The sequence below is a fragment of the Trachypithecus francoisi genome, unplaced genomic scaffold (assembly GCF_009764315.1).
Source record: "Trachypithecus francoisi isolate TF-2019V2 unplaced genomic scaffold, Tfra_2.0 Lachesis_group5, whole genome shotgun sequence".
Lineage (NCBI taxonomy): Eukaryota > Metazoa > Chordata > Mammalia > Primates > Cercopithecidae > Trachypithecus > Trachypithecus francoisi.
Window position 1 is genome coordinate 83,887,099 of NW_022681470.1, and position 20,867 is coordinate 83,907,965.

The window sequence follows — 20,867 nt, forward strand, 5'->3', positions numbered from 1 at the left end:
AGCCATTCTACTCTTCATTTAGGCCATTTCTGGGTGATGGGACGTGGCAAAACCAGTTAATTCCGAAGTACAAGCCTGACGCTGAACTCTGCTGCAGAATGAGGTCGCTGATCAGAAGCAGAGCTATACAGAATGCCACAGTGGTGGGTGGCACTGAGTGCTGTGAGTCCACATGACCCATAGGACACACACCAGCTGTCCCTATCACCAGCACTGTTCCCTAGTCCAGCGGGCAACATTCTTCACATATGGGTTAATTTCACTGAGGAGGAAGATGTTTACAGGTCACATTTTCTTTACTTTTGAAGTCTCCAAAATATATCTTCTTATAACCTAGATGACCTACTCTAGGGAACAGTAAAGAGAAATGAGAAAACCAACACTGACCTCTTAAACCGCACAAATGGGCATATTTGGCACATGCCAAAGGGAAGCTGCCGTCTAACCTTCCACGCCGAGGCTGAATGGCAGATGTGAGGGGCAGTGGGATGCTGCTAAGCACTGTACCAGACCTCCCTGAAGCCCCGTGGCCCCAAATTAGACTCAATTTGGAAGGCCCTGCCTTATGAAATGGTGGAAACACTATGCCTCAAAAAAGCAACCACCAATCTCTGAGGAGTCAAAACAGAATTTAAAGGAAAGGTAATGACACTATTGAGAAATGTGAACTCCTAAGGCACCTGGGTGTATTTTATAGCATGGAATAAAACCAGCCCAACAGGTCAGAGGTGAATGATTCCCAATGTGCAGATCTTAACAGTTAAGATACAAGGTTTCTAGACGGGCGAATCACGAGGTCAGGAGATCGAGACCATCCTGGCTAACACCGTGAAACCCCGTCTCTACTAAAAAATACAAAAAACTAGCCGGGCAAGGTGGCGGGCGCCTGTAGTCCCAGCTACTCGGGAGGCTGAGGCAGGAGAATGGCGTAAACCTGGGAGGCGGAGCTTGCAGTGAGCTTAGATCCGGCCACTGCACTCCAGCCTGGGCGGTAGAGCGAGACTCCGTCTCAAAAAAAAAAAAAAAAAAAGATACAAGGTTTCTGAAGGCCAAAGGACAATGCAGAACTTCCAGGCTTTTGGTGTGAACAGTTAAGCCGAGTACATACTATGCACGTACCAGGGGCAAGGCTACCATTAGATTTCATTCCTAAAAGCAGCACTTGAGGTTTGCCCTAAGGCAAAGTTCCAGGCAAATCATTCTATAGCAGCTTTGCCTTAGTGCTCTGGGATGCTGAAGGAATGGTTCTTCATCTCTTGTGTAGCAAGAGATAACCACCGATGCAGAATTCATTGGCTAGCACGTTGGCTAAAACACTACTGTGTACGTAGTGCATCTTTTACAGATGTATGCATGCACCGCCATGGAACAGTGTGCTCTGAAATGTCAGGCCAGTAATGCCTTGGGCAACTACTGCTGGCCAAGGGCACTTCCAGGCACAAAGGCAGGAGGAGGGCAGCTCACCAGGAGGGGCAGAGGGCAGTTCCTCTCTCTTCTCTCATGGAGCACCCTGAGTTTCTATGCAAGGTTGGCTTTAATTTTTAAATTAAATTCTCACATTTTAGCTGCTACCCTGAGATAGGACTTGAATTTTTTCTTTTTTTTTTTTTTTGAGTTGGAGTCTTGCTCTGTCGCCACACGTGATCTCAGCTCACCGCAACCTCTGACTCCTGGGTTCAAACGATTCTCCTGTCTCAGCCTCCCGTGTAGCTGGGATTACAGGTGGACACTATGTCCAGCTAATTTTTGTATTTTTAGTGGAGATGGAATTTCATCATGTTGGCCAAGACGGTCTCCATCTCCTGACCTTGTGATCCGCCCACCTTGGCCTCCCAAAGTGTTGGGATTACAGGCATGAGCCACTGTACCTGGCCAGGACTTGAATCTTTTTAAAGTGAACAGAGAAAAGCAGAATGTGTAAACTAAAACATAAAATGCCAATTTCTCTCTTTTGGAAGGAAAATAGATTGAGAAATGTGAATCTTCCTTAAAAAAAGAAACCAGTTTTGATTACAGGGAACCCATTAAGTAATCACTCCAACCTAAAAATACTTTGTTTAATCAGGTACTGTGAGGGTAATTGCCTTTCTCTGTGCTGATAAAAAAAAAAAAAAAAGGTAGAGTACAGAATACTCAGGAGCCCAGGAGCCCAAGAGCCTGGACTGCTGGATAATCAGGAGAGAGGGTCTCCAGGTCAAAGGTGCTGGTCTTGAACTCCTGGCCTCAAATGATCTCCCAAAGCACTGGGATTACAGGTGTGAGCTACTACCTCACTTGTCCCCTTCTGTAAAAGGTCAGAAGTGACATAAGACACTGGCCCTGGCTTTCAGGCAATTGAAATGTAAACCTTTAAGTATGATTCTCAAATGTAGAGTAGTTGTATGAGGCAATGTGGTGTATGAAAGGCAGTCCTCCGGAGAGCAGGATGAGTTGATCACCACAATGCATCTGATAAGTTGAAAAAAAAAAAAAAAAAGTGTCTTCCTATACCTGGTGCTTGTTTTTCTGCCCCTTAGGTGGGGCATTCCCATTGAGCAATGCTGTTTGCTGCCTGGCACGTTCTGGGGTTTCACAGATATGAGTAGAAACAATCCCCCCAAAGTCTCTTGGGACCTTGCACTGTGAAGATTAACCATATCTGTAGTCAGAATGAGACCAGACACGCAATACACAAATAGAGAAGGCATCTGCATTTTTAATCGAGTATTACTATTAGCCCCTGGGTAAGTATATTGGCAGTAGAGTTTTAATTTGGAAGACAAAAGTGCCCATAAGAAAGTCAAGAATTTCAAATGCAACTTTTAATACTACGTATTTCAAGAGCTCCCATGTTCAAGTATTCCTAGAGAAGGGCAGCTCTTTTTGTTTCTAAGTATGAGAAATTGTTAGCATTCCTTCCTTTGGTCTTCCCACACCCCTCACAAAGAGGCAAACAAAATAAAAAGCGGACAATAAGTGCAAGATAAAAAAGAAAATCTAAATAGTATGAAATTAGTTTTTATTTTTAACTAAAAATAAAATGCTTAACATCTTTCCAAAATCGAAACTAAAGACAAACACTTAGAAAAAAGGGTGGAAACGTATTTTTCCTTCCCTGGGGAAACTAGTAAGGCAGACGTTCTAACGAAGCTTGGTTTTTTCTGCAGGACTAGTCTATGCAAACAGAATCTCTCTCCAGCCTTTTCTCTATGTCAGTTTTATCTACCTGGCAATAAAAAACAAAAACAACCCCAAAACAACCCCTCCCCACAAACACAACACAAAACAAGGGACTTGAAAAGTTGGAGAAAACCTTTAACGTGTTTCTGTAAAATCCTTTCTGAGGTGGTTTAGTACAGGCACTACCCATGCGCAACTTAGTCGGCCAGGTGAGTTGGTGCAGAAGCGTTTCAGGTGAATTCATACCAGAGCCACCGGGTGTGACTCGGCCACCTCTCCCAATTACCACAGGGAGGTCTTAAAATTGAATTTCAGTTTCAGCAGATACTTCAGATTTACCTGAGCAATATCATAGACAATGTACCTGAGGGGAAGCTTGTTAAGGAGCCAACGGCCAAACAACAGAGGGTACATGTGCCTCATCTCCCCCAGGCTGGCAGGACGCTCAGTGCCAGCCTGAAAGTCACTCTAAGGCCTCTTCACGGGGCTGGGTTGCCTTATCTCCCCCAGGCTGGCAGGACACTCAATGCCAGCCTGAAAGTGACTCTAAGTCTTCTTCAGGCAGACTGAGGAGAGGAGATCATCCTCTGGAAACTGGGGGAAGGCTCACACCTTGTTAAGCCAGGCTATGCACAGGGAGGGACCACGGAAGGGAGACAGTCGCCATGGGACACACTACAGGACAGCCTCTAATCCTTGTCTGCCCCGGGTAATCTGACAGCATGTAAGTGACTCTGTAGCTCAAGACCATCCCTTTGTGCTCACACAGCATACTCAAGAAAGGATACTCGTTATATAGTAGACAGGTGTCATTCACACCAGATGAAATCCCGGTCCCAAGAGGAACCTCTACACCATCCAGACTAATACTAGCTGAAGGGTCAGGGGTAGTTTTGCCCAAACCTGAAACACAGAAGTCACAAGTGACATGAGCTGTGAGAGCAGATGTGGCAAAGGTTCCAGGGAGATGAGCTCTTTTTGATGTTGAGTCCATGTGGCCTTTTTTTTTTCCCTTTTTGAGATGGAGTCTCTGTCGCCCAGGCTGGAGTGCAACGGCATGATCTCAGCTCACTGCAACCTCCGCCTCCCGGATTCAAGCAATTCTCGTGCCTCAGCCTCCCGAGTAGCTGGGATTACAGGCACCTGCCACCATACCTAGCTAATTTTTTGTATTTTAGTAGAGACAGGGTTTCACTATGTTGGCCAGGATGGTCTCGAACTCCTGACCTCAGGTGATCCACCGCACCCAGTCTTGTGCTCATTTTAAAGACATGCTCTGCTCTTTCTTCAGATATAAAACTAAGGCAATAAATCAAGGTTTCCAGGGCATCAACCTTCACTGAGTTTCATGAAAACAGTGGCGGTACCCTCCATACAGGGTCACATTTTGGCTTAACAGAATTCCAAAGCAGCCACTTCAACCAGGCAGTGGGAAGTTCTAAATCATATGCTGCAAATTCTAGTAATGCAAGATGCTCTAGGCTACAAGATGCTGTAGCTACAAGTTAGGTTAAAGCCCAAACCCATGCACCTGGTTACTGGTGCCTGCACCAAGATTCTCCTGGGGCATCTGTGATACCAGCTGCAGCCAGAGAGAGAGAGAACTGTTTTTAAAAATGAACCTCCTGCTATAGAGCTTGGCCTTTTTTTTTTTACAAAAATAAATAAAACGAACCTCCAATCACGGTCAGCTGCAGCATATTAACCACCACTACCACCCCCCAAACAACAACAACCCCACACACACACCCCAAAAGGATAAAATTAATCTCCAGCTGTCTGACAGCCAGCCACAAGGCAGCCTTCTCAGGACAGCAAGCCCCCCGTTCTGTGCTGTCCAGGGTGCCTTGGGCTGTAGCAGCAGCTTTGGAAACACTTTACCTTTGACACTGTGCTTGCCCTTGGGTAACTTGCTGATATGTGAAGCGTGCTTCAGTTCATACCTATTCAGAAGAGGACGGGCTCAGAAGAGGCTTTCACACTGTGCTCTCAAAACCAACAGTTTGATTAGGAGAATAAGATCAGATATAGAGATGAGATAAAAGCCCACAAAACCCAGACCATCTTAACTGCTCAGGCTTCCTCCCGAGTTTCTGGAACTGCTCCAGAACCTGAAGCTGCGGTTGCGGCTGAACATAGTCTGTGCCCAGCGATCACTGCTATGGGGCCATTTTCAAGGAAAGGCCCTATGTGGAGCGGTGATCGGCAGCTCTGGGTTTCCGTCCACATTCCACAGTCCCCAGACCCCTGGCTGTTTACATGACCCTGTGCTTTTGGTTACAGTTCACAGGACTAGGGTGGATGTCCAGATCAAGCTGGACTAATCAGATCTTTCTCTGTGGAGAATCTGGAAGTGGGATTAAGATTCCAGTTCCATTTAGGTTGGTCTAAGAAAACTGAAACACTATTGAGTGGAGGAGGAGGCCATGGGGGATCATCCTTTGTGCAACTCAATCTCTCTGCTTCCCAGTACATGGAGAGAAGACACTGCCAGCTCTGGAGGCCTGGTTGCGTTCCTGCCCTTGCATTTCCTGAAGTATCCTTGTATCTCCCTTGTTCCCTTAACTTGAATTGGATTCTGTTATTTGCAAGAAAAGAATCCCAATTGGTGGGTCCAGTAACTGTAGTGGGGAATTTCTACTCTCCCAGCCAAGGGGAGTTCTGCCTGTAGCCCATTCCATCTGTCCCCATGAAATGCCATCGGTCCCAGAGCCAGGTTTACTCACATGTTTCCAAGGGCAACTTCTCCCAACACGATTAAGCCTATTGGGTCTCCCTGAGATGTATGGCAGTAGTTGGCACTCTTGGAGACCATGTCAGCGAAATAGATCCCTTTACCAAACATGTAGCCTGTCTGGAAGGTTGGAAAAGGGACAGCTGAGAATCTTCTGATGGGAAATTAGGAGCAGCTGTTCACTGAGTGCCAACATGAGCAAGCCACCCAGCTAAGTGTTGCAATCCATCACTTCTAATTCTCACAATGCCCATGCTGAGGAAACACCAAAGTTTCAGCTCACAAGCCAGGCTGCTCAGATCCTAGCTCTGCCAGGTGCCAAGGAGCTACAAGAAGCTACGTAACCTTTCTGGACTCTACTTGCCTCTTTTAAGTGGGGAACATAATCTCATGGTGCTGCTGTGAGGATGGAATGAGCTCATCAATGTTACTTAAACTAGTGCCTGTCAACATCCAAGGAACGCAGGCTGGTATTTTTATTCCCTTTTGCAAGTAAAACACGAGGTTCACAAAGGGTAGGCCATTTGCCCGTTATACACTACTGCACAGCACCAGAGAGAATCATTTAAACCACTCTCCTCCTCATTCTACAACTGTGAAACTAGAGGCTTGGAAGGCCTTGTCCAGCTGGACCCATCTAGAATCCAGCAGGTGGCATCACGACCCCTCGTGTCTAGGTAAAGCCTTACTTATTTATCACTACGTTTTCCTGCTGAAGACACTGACACTCAAGAGGTGGCCTGGCTGGGAAGTGGTAGAGGTAGGCCTGGACTCAGCTTGGCCTGTAGCCATGTGTCTGTTCTTTGCTTGTCAACACACCCGATCAACATTTGCAGCAGGCCCTGGCCTGGATGCTCTATCTCCTTTGTTCCAGAAACTGTGTTTGAAACTCCTGACACGATCAGGGTCAGGAGGATAAAAGCGTGAAGGCCTAAAGAAAGGATGTCTGGCAGAATCCCCCTAAGCCAACTAGGCCTCTTACTCAAAGTTCTTTATGGAGACACCTGCAGAGACAGGTATTGCCCACCCCTCACCAGGCCAGGCACATACCACAGGTGCTTCAGGCGGGGCTATCCGAAGACCCTGGGACAGGATCCCGGCAAAGTTGGTGGTCCTGGACCCGTGCCACAGCAACCTTCGGTTATGAAGCTGCTTAAAGGGCTTGTAGCGCTGGCATTCACCTTCACGCTCTATCTTAAAGATCTGGTTGGAGTAGTAAACAAAGGGAGGGACAAAAGAAGCCATTTGTTACTCTGGTTGACTGAAAGATAGGACTGGATACAGGAGAAATGACTGGCTGTCCCTAAGGCTAGAAGACTTAAGGTCTGCTGCAATGCAGAAAATGTTTTCCACAAGGCTGGGATGGAAGGTCAAGGTCCAGCCCAGCAGAGCCTAGCCATTGCTAGTTAGTATTACTGTGCAGCAGATGTGCACTTGAGGAACTTTATCTTGGACCTCTGATAATTGTATGTTCTGAGACCAGGTTTGGGGACGGGAAATGTCCTTTAAAACATAATAAAAAGCCATCCCCAAACTACTGTGTAAGATGCTAATTTTATAATCTCAGCACTTTGGGAGGCCGAGGCAGGCAGATCACCTGAGGTCAGGAGTTCAAGACCAGCATGGCCAACATGGTGAATCCCTGCCTCTACTAAAAATACAAAAATTAGTTGGGTGTGGCGGCGCATGCCTGTAATCCCAGCTACTCTGGAGGCTGAGACAGGAGAATCACTTGAACCCAGGAGGCAAAGGTTGCAGTGGGCTGGGATTGCACCACTGCACTCCAGCCTGGGTGACAGAGTGAGACTCCATGCCAAAAAAAAAAAAAAAAAAGACTACTAATTTTTCTGCTGAACAAATGAGTCACTTCTTTGGATTATTTAAAGTAAGTAAACTGCTCTTTTCTACCCAGGCCTAGGTTGGAGGAGTGGGCAGGGAAAAGCTGGCAGGACACAGAAGAAAGTGGGGGAAGAAGGGATTCTTACATCGATGACTTCCAAGTCATACGCATTGTGTGTGGTTGCATGAGTGTTCTTAACATACTTCCTGATGATCTCGGCTTCTTCAGAATCTCTGCCAACCACCTGGGTAAACAGAATCTTGGGATTAGCACAAAGGAGACCCCAGGAGAGCTACAGAGGAATGCTCAGGCTCAGTCGATGCACAGCTCAACACCACACTCCTCAAAGCCAGGCATGACCGAGAGCCTGTGTCCCAGGCCCGTGGGTTGGGCAGATCCTGGGCCAGTGGCTCCACTTTCCTGAGCCTCCACCTCTTCATCTACTTGGGCTCAGGGTTCCTTTTTGTCTTAAAATTCTATGTTTTGGGATATCAGGGAAGCTAGAACATGGGGCTCACTATCAGTGAACAGGGCATTTCCAGAACAAGCAACTGGCTCCTGGAAGAGAGTCCAGCTCAGCATGAGTTAAAACACAATGGGCCAGAGGAAGTCACAGCTATGATGTGCAATTAAAATTATCCCTGGCTCAGTGCACAAGCCTAACAAGCAGCTGTCAAATAGCTGATGTAATCTATGCTAAGTAAACCTGAGTATTATAGATGAGACTAGTTATGTTTTATTTTCATATTTATATTCAAAGTTCAGAAAACCTAGGAATGCTGGTCTACCTCACTGTCTTTTAATTAAAAGTCTTCAGAATTGTAAACAGAGAGTAAGAATCCCTTCACAAAGAACCACTCCCACAGTTTTCCCATCAGGAAGGTGCTCCAGGGGCAAAACAAGTGACATGTGGTGTCTTACCTGCTTGGACTCACAGATCTACACTTTGTCCTAGGAAAGGAGCAAAGGCTCTTTCTTTTGTGATGTAAACACCTGGTACCAGACTCAACATACTCTAGCCCACCTGAACCCCTGCAACACTGCAGGGAATGGGCTGAGGACAATGGGGCACACGAGTGTGGAGATAGGCTCAAGGACAGGGCCATCTAGACGCTGAGGCAAAAATCCCTCCTCTGTTGGTCTAAGCAGGGTGTTCAGAGACTGTGTGTGCCAACACAGGCCACTTTAGCTCCAGAGAAAAATGAACCCAAGCACTGTGTTTTTATTAGAGCTGCCATCAAGCATTTCCACTTCTGAAACGGACATCGGTAATAAGCCTTCTAAAAGTTCACACCACAAGGGTTTAGAAAAACAGAGCTCTTCTCTAGATTCAGGAGGGGGGAAAAAAAAAACTTCTGGTAAGACCCTCAAAAATCAATTTGTATGCCAAGCTGAGGTGCTGGCTTGGAAGGCTGCCTTGCAAACAAGGTGCATTATCTACATGTGAAATGCCCAGAGGTTCTCAAAGGACCACCAGCAGCAACGTCCAGGAACTTGTTAGAAAAGTAAATTACTGGGCACCAGCCATCTGTGTTTTAACAAGCTTCCCAGGAGATCCTAACACACATGCAAGTATGGGACCGCTGCTCTCAGGATGAGGTTAAGATGTTTGAGGAAGGTCTGACCCTGTTACCTTAATGTCAGTTTTGAGCTTCTCATAGTTGACATCGATGGGGTCCTTGCTGCTATCATCAGACCCTCCCCTGAGCAGACTGTAGGCCACCTCAATGTCCAGCAGATTGTCAAGCATTTCCACCTTGGCCTGGAGGAGCAAAAGAAAGCCCCTGACTTAGGTATCATGGTTGAGTGAGACAGACTCACCCAGGTGGCAGAGAAAACCTACATGCAGAGAACATTCAACACAGTGAAGGGCAAACCTTCCTGCTGGTCAGGGCCAGCTTGTTACCTGCTGCACACAGTGAGCTCTCCTAAGGACTTCCTGGAATGCTAAAAGGCCTTGCGGCCTGGGGGAGTTGAGAGGTGGAAGAACTGTCTTTCCTCTCATACAAGCTGACATTTGGGACCTATAATGAAGGTACTTCAGACAAATGTTTCCTGAGCCAGGAACTCTCTTAAAAGGCAGGGAGGGAAAATGGGGAGGAAGACGCTATTATGAGGGAGAGGCTCTCCCTCTCCAACAGCTCTTTCCCCAATGGATTTGGTAGAACAGAGGCAGGAAAAATGGCTCTGCCTCCATCAATGTGGGTAGAAACCCAACTTCAAAACAAGGGCAAGGAGGTGGCCCTCCCAGCATCGGCGCTGCCCTCAGGGATCATGACGGGGAGGGACGGTTGCAAGGGAGTCACACCCTCACCCAGCAGACCTGTAGTCCCTTCTGGACCCTTGCGTACCTGCACACTGTCTGCACTGTTCAGGAGCGGAGGCTTCTTCATCCCAAAATCGTGGGGGATCAGGGTGTAAAAGCGATTTGAGAGATCCAGGATCTGAGAGTCGCTGCTGCCCTGAGACACTGCCTGGAGACGAGGGGACAGAAGGAACACAAGACTGAGGAAGCAGCTCTGAGCCCCTGGCCAGGCTTTCTCTTCTAGCAGGTGGGTGCTGCAGCAGGTCCAGAAGTAGCGTGGTATGTGCACATGCCAGGATGCATGGGAAACGACCACAAGACCACCTTCCTGTTAAAGTTACACCACTGAGCAGCACAGGACCCCCATCCTCTAAAAGCACTGCTCAACACGATGGGCTTCTCCCATGAAGTTTCATTTGTACAAAGAACCGTGCAGTTACAGACATCTGAAACCCTGCCACAACTATGCAAAATGTTAACTGTAAAATCTAGGTGGTGGGCTCATGACTACTGCTGTAAAATTCCTTCAACTTTTTGTATGTTTGAAACATTTTCATAATAAAATGTTGGGAGGAAGTTGCCCATCGCTATTAAATTCAGTCAGGCTCCCTGTCTCCACTGACCTTCATTGGAATTAGTTTTTTTTTTTTTTTTTTTTTTTTGAGGCGGAGTCTCGCTCTGTCGCTGGGACTGGAGTGCAGTGGCCAGATCTCAGCTCACTGCAAGCTCCGCCTCCCAGGTTTACGCCATTCTCCTGCCTCAGCCTCCCGAGTAGCTGGGACTACAGGCGCCCGCCACCTCGCCCGGCTAGTTTTTTTTTTGTATTTTTAGTAGAGACGGGGTTTCACCGTGTTAGCCAGGATGGTCTCGATCTCCTGACCTCGTGATCCGCCCGTCTCGGCCTCCCAAAGTGCTGGGATTACAGGCTTGAGCCACCGCGCCCGGCTGGAATTAGTTTTTACCATACCTGGAGGTTGAAGTGGCCAGGCACAGAAAGGCTAAGCAACCCTTACAGTTACTGCCAGTGTTACTTGGTGCTCTATATGTAAAGGGTGTGCAAAAAATGCACAGAGATAAGAGTGGGGCCATTGGGATTCCAGGAATTTGGCAAACAGCCTAGGTGACCACAAGAAGGTCAAGGGGATATCAAGTGGCACCCAGCAGGTCTGAAGCCCCACGGCTGCTTTTTGCTGTAACGTGGACTTCACCAAGTCGTACAGCTTCCATCTGTGCTGCCCAGGTGGCTCTGGAAATGGGTAAGGATGCTATTCCAACTCTTCTACCTGAAGACTATGGCATGGGAAGAAGCAGGGGCTGAGGAAAGCCTTTCAAGTTCTCAGTCAGTGAGGAACAAGGAGAGACGTTCACTGCTCAGAGCCGGCTGTAACTGGAGTTGACAGATCCGGTTCAGGGCCTTTTCTCCAGCACCAGCCAGAAAGCCTGCTGCCTGGGCCCACTTCTGTTTCCCGTGTGCTTTCCTTCTTTCTATAGGCCAAGCCTGCACCCACCCACAAACATAAGCGGAACCCTCCAGCTTCTCCGGGATGTAGCTGGAAGGTTCCAGGAATGGGAGACCTTGAAAGATGCTCGAAGAATGTTGAAATAACATGAATGAAAGAGGTTTCCATCTGATGAATTCCTAGTAACTGCAAAATAAACTCTGCCTAACTCTTAAGGACACATAAAATAAAAACCACAACGCAGGTGACCCTTGAACAATCGATTTGAAGTGTGCAGGTTCACTCATACACAGATGTTTTCAATAAATACAGTTAGCTCTCTACACCTGTGGGCTCTGCAGTTGAGAATTCAACCAAACTCAGATCAAAAATATATTATTCTCAGGCCAGGTGCGGTGGCTCATGCCTGTAATCCCAGCCCTTTGGGAGGCTGAGGTGGGCGGATCACTTGAACCCAGGAGTTCGAGACCAGTCTGGCTAACATAGTGAAACCCCACCTCTACTAAAAACACAAAACATTAGCTGGGCGTGGTGGCGCATGCTTATAAACTCAGCTACTCGGCACGAGAATCGCTTGAAGCTGGGGGCGGAGGTTGCAGTGAGCTGAGATTGTGCCACTGCACTCCAGCCTGGGGGACACAGCGAGACCCCGTCTCAAAAAAGAAAAAGAAAAGAAAAATCCCCCCTCCCACAAAAAAATCTCAGGATGCGAGACCCACAGATGTGCAGGGCCAACTTTTCTTCTCCATGGGTTCTGCAGGGGGGACTGTAGGACTTGAGCATGAGTGAATTTTAGTGACCACAAGGCAGTTCTGGAACCAATCCTCGAGGATACAGAGGGATACCTTTACTTTTAAGAGAGAGGGTAACCAATGTCTTCAAGTTTATAGGCAGTTTACTATGTATCTGACAACTGAAAATGTTGCCATTCATTAGTTTTATGATAAACTTTTGTAAGTAGCAGGCACTTGCCATTTATTGAACTAAAAAAAATCTAAACCCTGGTGAAATGCAGTTCAGTACTTCCAGTTTCTTAACCTTGAGTAAATGTTACCCATGCCACCCCCAGGTTTCGCCCCCTAAGTCAGCCAGGGGAGGGTTCCAGGAGGCCCCTGGTGGCCCCGTGCTTACCTGCTGTACCTCACTGAGGATGGAGTATGCGGCCTGGATCTGCCTTTTGCTCAGCTTACCCAAGGGCATCTTCTGAAGGTCGATCTGAGGAGACAGGGGACTTCACTCTGAAAGCTGGGGACTGCGCAGTGTGATAGCAGGAGAACTGGACCGAGCAGCCCACCCTCAGGCCCCCAACAGAAGCAGTCAGGAGCCTGCTGGGACTTCCTGAGGACACCAGTGACCCAAATCCAGAGTTTGTAGCCCCACTCCACCAATGAGAGATGGTAGTGTGTCTGAAGATTCTTGCTCACTTCCTTTACGGCTGGGCTTAGCCAAGCCTTAAGTCATGCTGACCACCCCGCCCGCCACCCATGGCCTTCCCTGGGGTCCCAGAGCCAAGGCAGTTAAGTGCACCCCTCCCTGGGTTCCCAGCTGGAAAAGAACCAAGAGTTTTCAAGTGTTGAACACTATTTTTAAAAAGGACACACTCCTGAACTTATGGACTTACATTCAAATCAATGCTGTTCCTTTCAGATCAGTCACCTCCAACAAATATTGCTACTGCTCATATCTTGGGAACTGCCTGCCATCAAGAGAAGCTGCAGTGGAAGAAGCATGAGATCTGCAGCCTTCATTTTCCATTTGTTAAGTGGGGCCATTTCCTTAAAAGGCACTCACTCCCTTTTGCGAGCAGCCCTGCCTATTTGGCTCAGCCCCTGCGTGGAGACACCTGTGTACCAATGGGTCCCCACTGTATCCTGAGACATCGTTTCTGGGGCTTTGCCAATAGACCCTTCCGAGATCCCCAGGGTCTGTGACTGCGCCTTTCCATTTCTGCATGTCCAGCACTTCCTGCAGTGCTTGGAACAAAGAACTGAACAAGAATCTTAGAAATGGAACTGCTATGGTGATAAAATTAAATAAAAGGATTGAAAAGTGCTCACAGCTCATCAGGCACTGACCAAAAGCCAGCAGCAACAGCTTCTAATAAAATCCACAAGCCCTGACATGGGCTTCCCTGTACACTCAATACTGCAAACTCCATCCTAAGGGAAGATCTGATTACTGGCAAGAATTAAGTAGCCAGAGCCACATCTGGGGAAGAAGGTGGATAATCTATTTCAAGCCAAGAACAAGGTACAATAAAAGAACAGAGTGACTTTGGTATGGACTGTCAATCAGCTCTGAAAGCAATTCTCAAGAAGGATTCCCAAAAGAAGTTCTGATGGCACAGCATGGCCAGAGCGAGGGCAGAGGTTTGAAGGGCATGACATTTTCCAACCTGTATAATTCTGGTGTTTATGTAAAAAAAAGAAAATACCTAGTTTCCCTAATTGTACGCCCCTCAAAACATACGCACAGACTAAAAATAAGAGGTGGGCTCCATCCACACAGGCTGCCCTCACTACTGGAAAAGAAACTCAGGCACAGTGCTGGATGGTGGGCTGGGAGCAGTGGCTCCACAGCTGCCCAGTTTAGAGAGAAAGAGAAAAGTGGGAGAAACAACTTGGCACTGGGGACCCACAAGTCCCGGCTGCAGCCAGAAGGGGACTCCTAGGGCTGCAGCCTGGAACCCTGCCCCCCGCTGTGTGTCCTGACTACCTGGAGCCCATTCCCTTCTGGACTCAGGATGTGCCCTCCTCACAGGGAGAGTCAGGTTCCCCTGGTGCTAAGGATGAAGCCCTGAGAGCCACTGCGTCTCCTTCTCTACATGGTTACTCCAATCCCACGTGGACCCCGCTGAGGTCAGGAGCAGGCATCCTGCTTTCCACACACTTCCAGCTAGCTGCCTTCTAGCTTGTTTCAGCAAGCAGTGCCCCTGTCCCTTTTCTTCCTGCTAAACTAGTTACCTGTCCAGTGAAAAACATTAAAATGTCATTTCAGGCTGGGTGCTATGGCTCATGCCTGTAATTCCAGCACTTTGGGAGGCTGAGGCAGGTGGATCACCTGAGGTCAGGAGTTCAAGACCAACCTGGCCAAAATGGTGAAACCCCATCTCTACTAAAAATAAAAAAAAAATTAGCCGGGCATAGTGGTGCATGCCTATAGTCCCAGCTACTCGAGAGGCTGAGGCTGGAGAATTGCTTGAACCCAGGAGGTGGAGGTTACAGTGAGCTGAGATCGTGCCATTGCACTCCAGCCTGGGCAAAAAGAGTGAAACTCCATCTCAAACCAAACCAAACCAAACACAAAACAACAACAAAAACAACATTTCACAGGAAAGGACTTGGGTTTGAAAATAGCTGAGAACTTCTAAGAATCACAGATAGACCAAGGTGTGGGAGACTGGAAATGACGTGCAGGACTTCAAAACGTGAATGAAATGAGCCCCTCTTCTCCCTTACCGTAGCACCTCTCAACCTTTCCCTCCCCGTCCCTCATTCTCAGTGAGCCCATCCATAAGCTGTTCACACTAGTAGACCTCATAAACAAGTCAGATGACACAGCGATTTCAACGAGCACAGTGAACAAGCCCTGGCCATTTTTTAAACCCGTTAGAGGATGTAACTCAACACTCCACTCTACAACAGCACAGGCGTGAGCATTCCTGCCAGGCTGAGCTCTTGGCTGGGAGATACTGGGTTGGCCCTGATGTCCATGGGGCTTATACTGCCCAGTTTTGACCCCCTGTCCTCCCAGCTCTAAGGCAGGCCAGGAGGCTCTTCGAGGAAGGACTTGGGAAGACAGCAGAACGTGAGCGTGAAGGGAGAAACCCCATGGAGACGGGTGGAATGCTTTAAGGCTGATTTAAGACTCTCAACCTCCACTGGTTCCTAGGAGCCCAGGACAAAGGGAATAACCACATGCATCGCAGCTGCTTGTTTTTCAGAGCAGCCTGAAGCTTCTGGGTTTATCGGCTAGGGAAGAGGAGAGGGTGTTTGTTGGCCAGGTGGGACCATCTCTGCTCTGAAGGCCCCCAGGGTCAGTACTTAAGACCTCTGATGCTAGGAGCAGCAAGAACAAGGGGTCCACCCTTTTGCACTCATCTCCCAGAGGGAGAGCGGAGATGAGAAGGAGAACAGACAGGAAACACAGTCTTTGGCTGCAGTCTCTGCCATTCTGCCCTGGACAGAAGCATGACTAATCCAATAACCATCACCCCCACCCCACTGCCAACCTTGTAGAAACTGGTATGAATTTTATCTTATGAATAAATGTCACAGCAATTTTCTTTTACTCTAAGTGGGCTGTCTTGCACTTCCCATGGTAACTCCAGTTGGTTGGTTTGGTTGGGCCACAAAGGAAGCATGACTAATGCACCCTGCCGCAGCATGAAGAAGAGGAAAAATACAAAGGGTGGGCTGGTCACAGTGGCTCATACTGCATTTAGGGAGACCGAGGTGGGTGGATCACTTGAGCTCAGCAGTTGGAGACCAGCTGCTTGGGCAACAACATGGTGAGATTCCATCTCAAAAAAAAAAAAAAAAAAAAAAAAGAGTACAAAGGGGACTAGGGACCAGGGAACAGCTCTCTCCAACACACCACATGCTTCACTGCAAATCAAACAACTCTCTGCAAAAGTGCCACCACTCCAGGCCCCAGCACTCACACAATTTAAGATTGAAGGACAGGTACGAGAAGCTGACAGCCAACGTATTCTGTTTTTGAAACAGAAACAAGAACAGGCAGAGCTCTTCACTAGCTCAGCAAATCATCATCCACAGCAAATGCTCACAGATAAAATGATAAAGCGCAATAACCTCATACTCCACCATGGCTTTCTTCATACTTTCCACATCAAAGATCAGTTTGATGAGGTCCTGAACTGGCTTAGGGAGCTTGGACTTGGTGCCAGGATTTACTGTCAGCTTCTTCACTGCCTCTTCATCCTTCAGGAAAAAAGCACATTACTAAGAGACCCAAATCAACAACTCAACCAAGGTATCTGAGTCTGTGGGGCTGGGCTGCAGACAAAGGACCAGCAAAAAAAGCTGAGTATTAATCAAAAAGGTGTGGAAACAGCAGCCAGGATGAATGTGCCTGATGCTGTACACGGGTCAGACTCTTCCTGTGCCCGCCCCCGAAGTTTTCTTGGCTGCTCCAGATTCTTATTCTTGTTGCCACTGCAGCATCTGCATGGGCTGACCCACCCTGGGGTTGCTGGTCCCTGCCTGGGAACCTGCCTAGTGCCCACTCATGCCCAACCTGGAAGTGCTGGGCAACTGTAGAGGCAAACCTTGGAGCAATAGGATATGAAACTGAAGGACAAATTATTTCTCTTTTTTTCTTACACTTCCTCACACAAGGGCCAGGTGCAAGACTAAGTTTACATAGCCTTCTCTAAATTCCCAAAGGACCAAGTAACCAGTCCCATGCGCTGCCAGCCAGCCCGACAGTGTTAAAGCACATCATAGCATTAACTTGTCACGTCCTCCTCCTACATTGCCTAATAAACTATTGAGGCTCCACCCCCACTGTCTGAAGAACCCAGGTTATGTCAAGATCACACTGTACTGAAACTGCTTTAACTCTTTAGACTTGAACTGTATGAGGGCATAGACTGTGCTCTGTCCAGCACAGTGTCCCTAGCAACTAAAACGGAGTTTGGTATTTGGAGTGAAAGGAACTGACATTGGGCTTTGAACCTGGAATCAGACTGGCTTACCCAAGCAGCAGAGAGCTAACTTGTGTTGTTAGTGTTCATGGCTGCTGCTGTCACCTTCATAGTAGACCTACTCTCAGTGTTGAAATACCATCTTAAATGTACTCTGCTATCTTCTGGGTATAACTTCATTGGAGGGCAAAGTATCTATGTGTGCAAAACCCTTATTTAAGTGCATATACCTTATGACCCAGTAACTACTTGCAATGACAACAATCACAGAGGCACACAAATATTTATATGTATATCAGCATCATTACAGCAAATGCCCAGAATCAATCTAAATGACTAACAGGAGGCAGGAAGTTGTTCTGATTAATGATGAATTCTAGCCACACACAGGATGGGATTCAATACAGCCTTAAATAATGCTCTGGATTGGTGCAGCCAGTGGCCACTACAGTAGCCACTGGCCAAACTGAGGTGTGCTGTAGGTGCAAAATACACACCAGATTTCAAACACTTAGTAGAGAAAAAACCAAAAGGGAAATTTTCTCATTAATAATTGCTGGTACTGATCAGGTGTTAAAATTAGAATATTTTGGATATAAGGGGTTAAATAATACCAAGATTAATTTCATTGGCTTCTTGCTTTTTAAAATGTGGCTATAAAAAACTTTAAATGTATTGAAATGGCTTGAATTATAATTCTATTGGACAGCACTGCTCTAGAATACATAAGGAAATGCTCCTGGTACATTAGGGCAAAAAGCAGATGGTTGCAACATGGTACATATGGTGGTGGAAAAGGTACATATGCAGTGAAAGCTGACTGGAAGAGATATCTACCATTATTTTAACTGTGGTTAATTCCGGGCAATCTTAATTTTTTGTGCCTTAGTAAATTCTCAAAACATTTTAAAACAAATATTTAACTCAGTAACGGGCGCTACCGAGTCAGGCCAAATCTGTCCTGAAAGTCTGCTGTCTGAGCCTCATCATTGTATAAGCAAGATGTAAATCCTATTTTTAATATAGAGAGTTCATGAGGTCCTCTGTAAACTAAAAAATTCCCCCTTTCAGACATGCTAGGCCTCAAAGATTTCGAATTAAAATCTCTACCCACCTACAGGTCTCTCTTTTTGTAAATAAATGTATTTTCATTTCCCTGATTAAAAAAGTGATAAATTCTCATTTTCAAAAAGGCAAGCATTTTGCAAAGAAAAAAGACAAAACAGAAAAGTTAAAAATGTCAACCAACAGACAAATGAATGCTGTGTGCTAACAGATACAAGGAGACGCTCAAAACTACAGATACAGACAGCACTAGGAAATTATTTGGGACTAATAAAGTGTGACCTAGCAGAGCAGGTCAAGTTACTATAATTCTGTCTATAGACCAGGTCACAGGATGGAGGGTCACCATGGGTTTGGATGAAAAGCCTTATCTGGAATCTGTGAATTATGCCCTACTGTTTCAGGAATACTGAAAAGACTGTTCCTCCTTGATAGCTCAAAGATGCTACCACAATTCTCATTTAAGCTCTATCTCATACTTCAAGGTGCTGACTGGTTTTTCTGCCATCTACTGAGATGATCATGTGGTTTTTGTCCTTCACTCTACTCATATATTACATTGATTTTTAAATGTTGAATCAACCTTACATTCCTGGGATAAATCCCACTTGGGAGTGGTATATAGATCCTCCTATGCTGCTGGATTCGGTTTGTTAGGATTTTGTATCTCTATTCATAGGGTTTCTGCATGTCTATTCACAGGAAATTGCTCTGTAGTTCTCCTGTGCTGCTTTGGCTCTGGTATCAGGGTGGTACTGGCCTTCATGCAATGAGTTGGGAGGTATTTTCTTCTATTTTTGGGGGAGAATTTGTGAAGGACTAGTATTCTCCTTTCACCATTTGGTAGTATGTTTACTATGATGCCATCTGATCCACAATGTGGATTTTCTAGAATAAGGTGTCCCTTCCTACTCCTAGAAGCAGACAGTGTAAGGGCATTACATGGTTACCTGGCCGTAGTCAATCTCCAGGGGGTAGAACTTTTTGGGATACTTTGTGAAATTTTTGGAGTGCCAAGCGTTCCCGGTTTTTTCTTCATATAATTTCATGAAGTGCTCAATGGCATCCTCCTTGGACGGCATCTGTTCCAGTTTGTTGCTACCGATCACCGTCCCCACACGGCCCCAGGACCTGAATATCCAATACCTGTGGTGGGAAGAAGGGTGTCAGATACACAAGTGTGGGTCAGCTGTCCCATTTCAGGAGGAGTTCCCCTTTCTCGCCATTACATTCAGGTGTGGAAGAATTTTACACACCCCAAAAGGATAGTGATTAACACAGAACAAAAGGAACTGCTATAACAATAAAGGGTCTTTATCTTACCTCTCATTAAACTTTCAAATCATATTGACTATAAAAAAATGCCACATAATAGTTTAAACTTGGTTCTGGCAGCCAAGCCTGAGGAGTGAATCCTGGAGTCTGTAGACCTTTGCATAAAAACGATTCTACTCCTCTCCCCAAAGAAATACAAAGCACTATCTGGAAGTCATGTGTTCAAGGAGACAACCCTTAAAGCTGTACCCTAAAAATAATTAACTTTCAACTCAGATCCGAGGCTAAGACACGATGAAATGAGGGGGGCAGTGGCAATGGCTCCTCAGGTCCGGTGACCTAGAGATGCAGGCTGTCATGTTCAAATTCCATCTCAATTGAGGGTGCACATCACACATATCCAGCTGCTGTGCTGCTCAGCTTTGGATGAGCTAATTTTTCATTAACTCAAAGCAGAGGTAATGCAAAACTTAATTTTCATTTCATAAGAAATACAGATATATCATAAACCCACATACAAGATTTGTGTACATTTTAAAGACAGAACTATAGATTTCAAAGAAAATTTGGGACTCCCTGGCCATTCTCTGGGCTACTGCACAGGGGTATAACAATTCATTCTCTGCTTGGTTTTTCCTGTGAAAATTTTTGGGAAGCACTACTTTGATCTATGTTGAAAATTTTTTCTGACCCTAACAGCCCACACCACCCTTTCACTTAACACCAGCAAATCTTAGCCACCAGAAAAATGTCCACATCCACAATCAACGTTAGAATTTAATAAGAGTTCCTTCCATATGCCTTTCCACTGACACATAAATCCTGTTTTGTGTTGGCTGTACTGCAGGGTAATGAACTCACTAGCTAAGGACCACTCTGCCTAGATACATAAGGACAAAAGCCAGCCCACCCTCTCATCACCTCCCAGCTGCTGTACCCCACAATCCAGAATACGCCCTTGCCTGTCTCATCATGTTAATAAAAAAGGCAAATCCAAACCTCTTTAGTTACTAGGGAGTTTGAACATTAAAAAGTAAGTTCAACGCTTGCCAAACTTTATTTGCTTCCGAGTTTTAAAACATATGTAAAATTAGAAAATCTTGATTCAAGCAGCTGAAAGAAAAGCCAGCTGGGGTTGGGTACAGTGGCTCATGCCTGTAATCCCAGCAGTTTAGGAGGCTGAGGCGGGAGGATCACTTGAGTCCAGGAGTTTGAGACCAGCCTGGGCAACATAGTGAGGCCCCTGTCTCCATAAAAAATAAGGCATGGTGGTGTGCACCTATGGTCCCAGTTACTTGGGAGGCTGAGGTGGGAGGATTGTTTGAGCCTGGGAGGTCAAGGCTCCACTGAGCTGTGATTAC

General features: G+C 46.6%; 1 protein-coding gene across 1 annotated transcript in view; it reads right to left on the reverse strand.

Annotated features, from left to right (window-relative positions):
• Positions 1-2,677: 2,677 nt before the first annotated feature.
• Positions 2,678-20,867, reverse strand: part of PARP1 (poly(ADP-ribose) polymerase 1) — a 48,198-nt gene continuing 30,008 nt past the window's right edge. Inside the window, exons 13-23 of the mRNA XM_033200479.1 lie at positions 19,182-19,377; positions 16,313-16,441; positions 12,630-12,713; positions 10,085-10,207; positions 9,367-9,495; positions 7,879-7,977; positions 6,944-7,096; positions 5,886-6,013; positions 5,041-5,102; positions 3,948-4,062; positions 2,678-3,523 (exon numbers count right to left, since the gene is read on the reverse strand). Of these exons, the coding sequence (XP_033056370.1) occupies positions 3,442-3,523; positions 3,948-4,062; positions 5,041-5,102; positions 5,886-6,013; positions 6,944-7,096; positions 7,879-7,977; positions 9,367-9,495; positions 10,085-10,207; positions 12,630-12,713; positions 16,313-16,441; positions 19,182-19,377 (1,300 nt within the window). The 3' untranslated portion in view covers positions 2,678-3,441. The remainder of the gene's footprint in view (positions 3,524-3,947; positions 4,063-5,040; positions 5,103-5,885; positions 6,014-6,943; positions 7,097-7,878; positions 7,978-9,366; positions 9,496-10,084; positions 10,208-12,629; positions 12,714-16,312; positions 16,442-19,181; positions 19,378-20,867) is intronic.